This window comes from Suricata suricatta, chromosome 3 (assembly GCF_006229205.1).
Source record: "Suricata suricatta isolate VVHF042 chromosome 3, meerkat_22Aug2017_6uvM2_HiC, whole genome shotgun sequence".
Classification (NCBI taxonomy): Eukaryota; Metazoa; Chordata; class Mammalia; order Carnivora; family Herpestidae; genus Suricata; species Suricata suricatta.
In genome coordinates this window covers 175198634-175208523 of record NC_043702.1, presented here as the reverse complement: position 1 = coordinate 175208523, position 9890 = coordinate 175198634, and the positions used below count along the sequence as shown (strand labels likewise).

Below are 9890 nucleotides of genomic sequence, written 5' to 3'. Positions count from 1 at the left end.
CCAGGGCCCCCCCCCCCCCCCCCGCCTCTGGCCCTTGGGACAGAGGTGGGCTGGGAAGCCCTTCACATGCCCCTCCCCCCCATGTTCTGGGCCCGGAACAAAACGTGCTGCCCGCAGTCCCAGGTCAGCGGTGCTCCCGACAGGTGTAGCTCATCTGTCACTCGTTAGCGGCAGATGGGTTAAGTTGGGATGGCAGGGAAGGGTTACTGTGAGGGAACACCCCTATGAAGTGGCTCTGGTCCCTGCCTCCTCTGTCCCTGTCTTGGTCTGCCTGACCTGCATCCCTGAGCTCCTTTTTACTTGAAGAGGAGCTTTGAAATAAGGTGATGTCATTGTGGGCCAGTCAGAAGGCGCTGCTGGTGACATGTGAGGAGCAGAGGCTCCTGTAGGGGTGCGCACGTGGGGCCTGGGGCGGGGATGCTGCCGCAGGGCGGCTGTAGAGCACGGTGACCTGCTCCCTGTTCACCCCGCCCCCAGGTTAGGCGCATAGGAGCGGGGGTTCCCTGGGGACAGAAGCTTTTTGTCTTCAGTTACTATTTGTCCCAGGATTCCTGAGGCCGCAAAGCCTAAGGTGTTAATGAAAGGGACAGGGTTGGGTTAGTGCCCTCGGGAGCCTTGGAGCCTTGTGTCCGGGAACAAAGGCCTGCAGAGCCCTGCGGCCAGGCTGCTGGTGACAGGGACCAGAGGGAAGAATTGGGGGACACCTCAGGTGTGGGACTGCCTCCTCAAAGCCACGTGTTGCCGGAAGAGCTAGGGGCCCTTGGTGGAAAGCCCCCAGAAGGGGCAGGCCTGCCTGGTGGCCGCCACGCCTCCTCAGCACAGCGTCTTTTGTTGCAGAAGAAGAGAGGAGGGCGCGAGCCAACGACCGGGAATACAACGAGAAGTTCCAGTACGCGGTAGGTGACTCCCGCCGCCTGCCCTCCTCCCGGTGCAGAAGGGCAGAGGTCCCCCAGGGTAGGGGTGGGGGGCGGCCTTCTGACCCCTCTCCGTCTGCGACTGTGCTGAGCTTTCTGTGCCGTGGCCGGTCAGCGCAGGAGGGCACGTGGAGCCCACGAGACCCCCTTGGCTCTGCCCCTGTCCCCCTCCCACACCCGTGGTGGCTGGCTTTCGGGGGCGGAGGTTGGGGGAGCGCAGATGAGGGAGGCAGGCTCTGGGTCATCTTCTCTCCCACTGCCGCAGAGTAACTGCATCAAGACCTCCAAGTACAACATTCTCACCTTCCTGCCTGTCAACCTCTTTGAGCAGTTCCAGGAAGTGGCCAATACCTACTTCCTGTTCCTTCTCATTCTCCAGGTGAGTGCCCCGAGGTAGACCCTTTGCAACTCAGGAACCTGAGTAGAGTGCGGAAGGGAGGGGTGGGGGCCGGGCGGGGCTCGGGGGGCCTGGATGGGGCCTCAGACTCTCTTCTCCTCGCAGTTGATCCCGCAGGTGTCGTCCCTGTCCTGGTTCACCACCATCGTGCCTTTGGTCCTTGTCCTTGCCATCACCGCTGTGAAAGACGCCACCGACGACTACGTGAGTCGCCCTCACTCCCGCGCCCCTTCCTTGCCCCCACTCCTGCCTCACTGTCCTCCTGAGTCCTTGGCATCTTGGCCAAGGAGAGGGGGCGGAGCCAGGGCGGGGTGGATCTGTCCTCTCAGCGGTCGGGAGGGGGAGGCGCCTCACGCTCCCGTCCTCCTGTCGCCAGTTCCGCCACAAGAGTGACGACCAGGTGAATAACCGGCAGTCTCAAGTGCTGATCGATGGGAGGTGAGCGCCCGTCGGCCGGCGGCCTCGGGCGGAAGGGCCCCTGGGCGCTTCTCCCGCTCCTGACCACTCTGCTCTGTCTGGTCACCCTTCAGCCTCCAGCAAGAGCAGTGGATGAACGTCCGCGTTGGCGATATCATCAAATTAGAAAACAACCAGTTTGTGGCGGTAAGAGACAGGTGTCCTTCTAGGTCTACGAGGCTAGAAAGAAACGAGTGTTTCCTCTTGAAAAGTCTGCCTCTTGAACACCTGTGGACGGAAGTGTCCTTGAGTGGGAAGCTTCTGTGTCCCGAGGGCACACTGGGGGCTGAGTCCTTCCCGACGCTCGAGCTGGGGCTGAGCTACCCCAGAGCACGTCGGGAAGGGAAGGCCCAGGAAGGCGTGCTCGGCGGGGCAGGACGCAGGACGGCCTTCGGGCTCCTCACAGGCTCTCTCTCTCCAGGCGGACCTCCTCCTCTTGTCCAGCAGTGAGCCCCACGGGCTGTGTTACATCGAGACAGCAGAGCTGGACGGGTGAGTCCGAAGCCCGGTCCCACATGTCTTCCGCCTCCTGCAGGGTAAAAGGTTTGCTTATTGGAAGAGGTTTCCGGGTCTGGGATCTGTACCCTTTGGAAAATTTAGGGGTCAAAGGCTTTGGGCGTGTAGAAGTATCACCCCCCAGTAGCGAGGAGGAGAGCCGGGGCTCAGGGTGCCATCCTTCCAGGGAGACCAACATGAAAGTGCGCCAGGCGATTCCGGTCACCTCGGAGCTGGGGGACATCAGCAGGCTTGCCAAGTTCGACGGTGAGTGGTTTTGGGGAGCGGCTCTCAGGCAGGGGGTGCGGGTTGAGTTTTGAGGTTTCAGTTGCATCTTCTCCTTTCGCTGTGCTGCGCTCTCTGGACTTCTCTTTGTAGGGGAGGGTCGGGATGCAAGGCGGCTGCTGCCTGCTCTCAAGTTCATGGCCACTTCAGGAGGTCCTCAGGCCGAGGGCTCCCTCCTGGCTGTGTATGTTGAGGGAAGTTCGGTTTCTTCTTCTTCAGCTGCACATGATTATACGTACTCCGTCCAACAAGAAGGACCGCAGGGTGTATAGGAAAAAAGCCACCCATGCCCCAGCTCCGCCCTCCTCAGGTGGCCAGGCGCCCTGTACCCGTCATGCTCTGCGTTCACACAGCTGACACGCAGCAGTGGGACCGCACTGTCCCCAGATCTGCACCCTGGCCTTTGTTCAGCTGTGACTTTCCCGTTGTCGCTGTCTTGCCGCTGCTTCTAGAAACCCGCCTTGTTCTTTTCAGTAGTCCTGTCGCGTTCTTACGTCTTACAGTTTATTCAACTCTCCCTCGACCGTTGACTCGTTTCTAGTTTTTTGCTGTTCGAAGAATACTTCAGTAAGCCTGTTGTGGCCTGTGCTGTGCTTTCTGTAGAGCACAGTCCCCAGAGTGGGGTCCCCGGGCCCGAGGGCGCGTGGCTTCTGAGCCCCATTCCTTCCTCCCCCAAAGTGGCCCAGGTCGGCAGGCTTCCGGCCGTGCGTGCGGGCGCCTGCCGTGACCAAGACGGCACTCTGTCTCCTGCGCAGGCGAGGTGGTCTGCGAGCCCCCCAACAACAAGCTGGACAAGTTCAGCGGGACCCTGCACTGGAAGGGCAGCAAGTTCCCGCTGAGCAACCAGAACACGCTCCTGCGAGGCTGCGTGCTCCGCAACACGGAGTGGTGCTTCGGGCTGGTGGTCTTCGCAGGTGAGCCCGGGCCTGGGGGGAGGGGAGCCGGCGGGGCCTCGGCACCTGAGTGTGCAGCCCGCCTCCGGCACCGGCGCCATCGGCTGCTCGGGCAGGAGCCCAGAGGCCGGCTGGCTGCTTGGCTTCCCAGCCCTGTCGCTCCTTTCCAGGTCCTGACACTAAGCTGATGCAGAACAGCGGCAGGACAAAGTTCAAGAGGACGAGTATCGATCGCCTAATGAACACACTGGTGCTCTGGGTGAGGCTCCTGATGGGCCCCCTGCCCTCTGGTCCCCGGGCCGGTTCCCTGGCTCCCCCTCTCCTGCCTGGTCAGCAGTTGGGCTTCAGGATTTGGCTTTAAAGCCACTGGTAGGTCAGCCCCTCAAAGCCAGTGTTGATTCCAGACCCTTCAGGCTGGCAGGTGTTATTTAAATGACCCATAGGAGGGGCGCCTGGGGGGGGCTCAGTCGGTTAAGCGTCCGGCTTCAGCTCAGGTCATGATTTCACGGTTTGTGAGTTCGATCCCCGTGTTGGGCTCTGTGCTGACAGCTCCCAGCCTGGAGCTGCTTCAGATTCTGTATCTTCCCTCTCTCTCCGACCCTCCCTTGCTCACGCTGTGTTTCAAAAATTAATTAAAAAAAATAAACTGATTTAAAAAATAAATAAATAAAAGACCCATAGGAACGTACAGGAATCAAGAACTTAAAGAGAGTAAGACAAGTCTTCCCTTCTCTGGGTCCCGGTTATGGTGGTGACTTTGCACAGCGTGTGAACTTCTGTTTGCTTTTGCCAGAGACAAAAAGGCCTTCATGGGGATGGTGAGGGAGGGAAAAAAAAAATTTCCATTTGGAGGATGGGTAACAGGGTCTTTTCCCCGACTTCTAAGTGTGGAGGATCCCAAAGGGAAAGTTTCTGTTTTCGATTTTGGCAATTCCTGAATTCTTGTCTTGTCTGGCTAGAAATTTGAGCTCCTGGTCGGGCTCTCCTCCCCTTCTGGAGCGCCCTCTGCCTGTCGCCCCCACCCCGCTGCCAGTCTGCAGTGAGCCCGGCTCTGCCCCGGCCTTAGAAGGTCTGCGGCACCCCAGCCTCTGGGAGCCGGGTGCGGCCTCTCGAGAGAAGGCTTGTGTCGCCCTCTGGCGGGCCTTGGGCACCTGCGTGTCTCCCGTGAAGACGCTGCGGCTTTGGAAACTGGTGTCTGAATGAGACATGCTGCCCGTTTTTTTTCTTTGAACCACGAAAACTTTTTTTAAAAATTTTTTTGTCTTTTATTTATTTTTGAGAGACAGAGAGAGTCCATGTGAGCAGGGGGAGCAGAGAGAGGGAGACACAGAATCCGAAGTAGCTCCAGGCTCTGAGCGGTCAGCACAGAGCCCGACACGGGGCTCGAACCCACGAACCACGAGATCATGACCAGAGCCGAAGTCGGACACTCAACTGACTGAGCCACCCAGGCGCTCCCCAAAACTTTTTTATGATTCTTTTTCAGGAATTCCAAGATTTAAATTTTTATTTTTATTTATTTAAATGTTTGTTTATTTAGAGAGGGAGAGAGAGCTCAGGAAGGGCAGACAGAGAGGGAGAGAAAAAGAAAATCCCAAACAGGCTCCACTGTGCTGTCAGCACAGCATGAACCGAGATCATGACCTGATGTGAAATCATGAGTCAGGCGCTACTGAGCCACCCAGGCACCCCCAAGACTTAGCCGTTTAAAAGAATCTTCTACAATCTTTAAGAGATTTTTTTATTTTTACGTAATCTATATCTACGAAGATAGTTTGCTTCCCTGATTAGGAAAACCCGGAGGGTTCTGTGGGAGAGAATGGCCGTGGCGCCTGGCGCACCTCAACGGGCGGTTTCCACTGAGCTGCCCCGTTAGGCTGCAGGTAGTTTGCTCGCACCCGTTCCCGCCATCTCCGAAGGTTCCGTGAGGTCCCGTGGCGCCAGGCGCTCTGAGGCTGTTGGCCCCCGAGTCCTGCAGCTGCGGAGGAAGTTCGAGAGACGCGGGTGTGGCCTTCTGGGACGCGCTGGGCTTCGGAGGCTCCTGAGTGGCAGCCTCGCCTCTGCTGCTCGTTCCTCGCCAGATTTTCGGCTTCCTGGTCTGCATGGGGGTGATCCTGGCCATTGGCAACGCCATTTGGGAGCACGAGGTCGGGACGCGTTTCCAGGTCTACCTGCCCTGGGACGAGGCGGTGGATAGTGCCTTCTTCTCCGGCTTCCTCTCCTTCTGGTCCTACATCATCATCCTCAACACCGTGGTGCCCATATCACTGTACGTCAGGTACGCACTCGCTGCGCCTGGGGTCCCCTGGCAGACATCTCCGTGAAGGGAGAGCCCGGCGAGGACCGGGGTCTCCTTGCGCCTCGAGCATCTTGCTTCCGGCTCATCTGCACGCGGACCGAACTCCATGCGGCTCCCTGGCACGTTGGAGCGTGTCGGAACCCGAGCCGAGTGGATTTCTTTGGCGCGTGTTGGTGGCATGCCATCTTTGTGCGGTGTCGCCTACAGAGACGCGTTAGGAACGGGCCTCCTTCCCTACGGGGCCTTCAATCTTCGAGAGAGAGAAATCTGAAGGCAGATAGGAGCAAGGGCCCTGGAAGTCAGTCTGCCTGCTGGCTGGTGCGGGTGCGAGGGGACGCCCTCCAGGGCAGCTGGGGGGAGGGGAGATGCCGCCTTCCTGCCGCGGTGCGGGGGGTCGGGGAGTCCCATGGGGGTGGGGAGGGGGTCGCCCACTGGGCAGTGAGTCGGGGAGGACACGGCTGAGAGGCAGCTGGGCCGAGGCGGGAGGCGTGCAGAGGGGACTCCAGGAGGGCCACGATTCGGCCGCAGCAGCAGGGCGGCCGGGAGGCCCCTGAGCCCGGTCCGTGCTGTGGTGGGTCTGGACTCCCTGCCAGGGGACTTGGTACTGGGCAAACCACCCATCCCGGGGCTGCTTCGGGGAGCACGAGGCAGCAGGGCCCTGGCGCAGGAGCCCTCTGGATGTTTGTGGTGGTGACTGCAGGGGTGGTGGGCGGGGTGGGGGTGGGGGTGGGGGGGAGGGGAGCGAGCAGGAAAAGGAAGGAGGAGGAAATTTCCTGTGTTCTTAGAGCCTTGCACTTGAGATACGGGGACCTGAGATACTCGAGGAAGGAAAGGAGATCCTTTCTGGAAGCTCGGGACTCTTCCCCAGCGCGTGCTTGGTTCCCACGGAGCCCCAGGTCCCCTCGCTGCCCCGAGCCCCCAGCAACGGCGTGTTTCCACCCCGGGGGGTCGCTGGGCGCTCTTCTAGGTCACTGAGAAGCGTGACCTCGGGCAAGGCCTGCACTTGTAGGGTGGGAGCAGTCCTGCCCCCGCTTCTTCGTGGGGACGTCTTGCTACTCAACTGATAGGAGGTACTGGCTGGAGAGTGAACTTTGGAAGGAAGGGCGGTTCCATCAGACTCGGGGCAGCGTGGGCCTCCCCCCCACTCATTCCTGCTGAAATACTTGTTCGTTGGCAGTCAGGCCTTTCCCCCTCGCTGGGCTTGCTGCCGGGGTCAAATCCAGCTCACCCAGTGCCCACGATTGCAGCCTAAGAAAGCTTCTTGCTAAGTCGGGCTCCACAGTGTGTTGGGGGGCGTGAGCCGCTCAGCTGGGACAAGGCCGAGGAGCCCCCAGCAGCCAGCCGCACTGGTAACTGAGTCCCGGTCCGGTGTCCGGACGTGCCTCAAGGCCCGGTCTGTGCTGGCCCCGATGGCCGCCTTCCTGGGGCGCTGGCAGGCCCTGCCCTGAAGGCAGTGCCCTGCAGGCAGAGGGACGGGGAGGCCCCTGGGACGTGGAAAGCACCGGCACTTGTGATTTCCCCATGCGGAGAGCCGTCTCTGGCCTCCTCGCTCCCTTCGGGAAAGCCAGAGGCCTGGGCTGGGCGGACGGAGAGCGCCGGCCGCACCCAGCGAGGTTCCAGGGCCCTCCGGTCCCTCCGTCTTCCCTCCTCACACACTCTCTCTCGTTCTCTCCACATGGTCTCTGTGTTGTTAGCGCTGAGGTAAGAGCTGGCGAGAGCCTGGCCTGCAGTCCCTTCCCTCTGCCTGCACGTGTGTCCTGCCTGCCCAGGCCCCGTGCACCCTCTCGTCCGGACAGCACCGGAGGCTCGGGGTCGGGGGGCTCTCCTGGCCCTTCCCGCCAGGTGCCCGCTCCGTCCGTCCGTCCGTCCGTCCCCGGGCGGGGGCCTCCCGGCTCCCTGCCTGAGCTGCTGTCTTGCCCCCGCAGCGTGGAGGTCATCCGCCTGGGCCACAGCTACTTCATCAACTGGGACAGGAAGATGTTCTGCGCGAAGAGGCAGACGCCGGCCGAGGCCCGCACCACCACGCTGAATGAGGAGCTGGGCCAGGTGGAGTACGTCTTCTCCGACAAGACGGGCACGCTCACCCAGAACATCATGGTCTTCAACAAGTGCTCCATCAGCGGCCGCAGCTACGGTAGGGCCGCGGCAGGCCCTCCCCTGCCCTCCGCCGACCCCACCCCGGGCTCGGCCCCAGGCAGGAGGGGGTGCCCGGCTGCTTGCGGTGAAGCCCAAGACTCTGTGCTCCCGCGCCGCTCCCCCTCCTGCTCGGGGCCCTCGTGAGTGTCTGGGATGTGACCGTGGTCTCAGCCTGGCCCTACCGCGGGGACCTGTGGCTGAGCCACCGGGTGGCCTGTGGGGCCTGGCTCTAGGCGTGAGCCCGTCTGCTTTCTGCACAGATGTGGGCGTGCGGCTGGCGGGTGGGCTTGGTCCGCTGGTAGGCCTGTCGGGTGACCAGCATCTACGGGGACCGGAGACCCCTGGCAGGTGGGGTCAGGGGTGGGGGCTCGGGGCCGTGACCCTCAGGCCTGGGCTCCTGGAGTCAGCAGTGGGAATCCGCGTGACCCTGGCTCAGTGGTCGGGGTTGAGGTCCCTGGCGCCTGGCCTCTCCGCCGCTCTGAGAGCTCTCTGACGCGGCCTCTCTCTCTGTCCCCCGTGTGTAGGGGACGTGTTTGATGTCCTGGGGCACAGAGCTGAGTTGGGAGAGGTAAGGCCCAGCCTCCGCGGTTCTTCTGCGCGTCCGGTAAATCCAGGCTACCCGACCGGCAGCGGTGGGTGTAGTCAGGAGGGTGTGTTCTCAGGTCCAGGAGCAGAAGCCGCTTAGAGAGGGGTGTTTGCAGGGCTGGTTGGTAGTAGAAGCGAGAGGTTTGGGGGTTCGCGGCGGCAGGACCCGAGCTGTCCTCCGGGCAGGAGACGGGGTGGGGAAGGCCCCCCGGGGTGCGGCCTGGCCCCCAGCCTCTGCTCTCTGCCCCGTTTCTCTCTAGAGGCTGCAGCCCGTCGACTTCTCCTTCAACCCTCTGGCCGACAAGAAGTTCTTGTTTTGGGACCCCACCCTCCTGGAGGCTGTCAAGATGGGGGACCCCCACACGCATGAGTTCTTCCGCCTCCTTTCCCTGTGTCACACCGTCATGTCGGAAGAGAAGAACGAGGGTGAGTCGGGGCCGAGTCGGAGGCTCGAGGCCGCCCCGTGGCGTGGCCGGGCGGGGGCGGCCTGGCGGGAATGTGCGGCTCGCGGCGCCCACTCACAGCACCCTGCTCCCCCCGCACAGGGGAGCTGTACTACAAAGCCCAGTCCCCGGATGAGGGGGCCCTGGTCACTGCAGCCCGGAACTTCGGCTTCGTGTTCCGCTCTCGCACCCCCAAAACCATCACCGTCCACGAGATGGGCACAGCCGTCACCTACCAGCTGCTGGCCATCCTGGACTTCAATAACATCCGCAAGCGGATGTCAGTCATAGGTGAGGCCGGGTTGGGGTTGCAGGCGGTGCCTGGACAGGGTCCCGGGCGAGGACGGGTCAGGGTCGCTGGCAGGGTTGGGGTCACAGGTTGGGCCAGCTCCGGGTCGCCAGCGGGGCTAGGACGGGGCTGCTGGGGGCCTGCAGGCGGGCAGTGTGCTGGCCTGGAATGGGTGCGGGGTGCTGGGTGTGCCTTGTGTGTGTGTGGAGGTGGGGGGTCTTTGCCCGCCCAGCCTGGGACTTGCTCCCGCTGTTGTGATCGCAGTGCGGAACCCGGAGGGGAGGATCCGGCTCTACTGCAAAGGGGCCGACACCATTCTGCTGGACAGACTCCGCCCTTCCGCTAACGAGCTGCTCAACACCACCGCGGACCACCTGAATGTAGGTGTTGGGGGCGAGGCCTCGGGTCTGGACTCCGTGTGCCGGCGGCCAGGGCCCCGGTGACCTTGGCTCCGTCCCCAGGAGTATGCGGGGGAAGGGCTGAGGACCCTGGTTCTGGCCTACAAGGACCTGGACGAGGAGTACTACGAGGAGTGGGCCCAGCGGCGGCTCCAGGCCAGCCTGGCCCCGGACAGCAGGGAGGACAGGCTGGCCAGCGTGTACGAGGAGGTGGAGAATGACATGGTGGTACGGCCCCGCGGACTGGGGCGGGGCCGGGGGCGGGGCCCTGGGCTGGGGCGGGGCCGGGGGCGGGGCCTG

The 9890-nt window shown here is 62.4% G+C and overlaps 1 protein-coding gene across 1 annotated transcript in view; it reads left to right on the top strand.

Annotated features, from left to right (window-relative positions):
* The window catches only part of ATP8B2 (ATPase phospholipid transporting 8B2), a 16045-nt gene that overhangs the window by 614 nt on the left and 5541 nt on the right, over positions 1 to 9890 (top strand). Inside the window, exons 2-17 of the mRNA XM_029933473.1 lie at positions 678 to 896; positions 1180 to 1293; positions 1417 to 1515; positions 1688 to 1749; positions 1842 to 1914; positions 2189 to 2259; positions 2450 to 2529; positions 3303 to 3461; positions 3611 to 3699; positions 5522 to 5718; positions 7665 to 7873; positions 8400 to 8443; positions 8721 to 8886; positions 9006 to 9194; positions 9457 to 9572; positions 9654 to 9855. Of these exons, the coding sequence (XP_029789333.1) occupies positions 678 to 896; positions 1180 to 1293; positions 1417 to 1515; positions 1688 to 1749; positions 1842 to 1914; positions 2189 to 2259; positions 2450 to 2529; positions 3303 to 3461; positions 3611 to 3699; positions 5522 to 5718; positions 7665 to 7873; positions 8400 to 8443; positions 8721 to 8886; positions 9006 to 9194; positions 9457 to 9572; positions 9654 to 9855 (2089 nt within the window). The remainder of the gene's footprint in view (positions 1 to 677; positions 897 to 1179; positions 1294 to 1416; positions 1516 to 1687; positions 1750 to 1841; positions 1915 to 2188; positions 2260 to 2449; positions 2530 to 3302; positions 3462 to 3610; positions 3700 to 5521; positions 5719 to 7664; positions 7874 to 8399; positions 8444 to 8720; positions 8887 to 9005; positions 9195 to 9456; positions 9573 to 9653; positions 9856 to 9890) is intronic.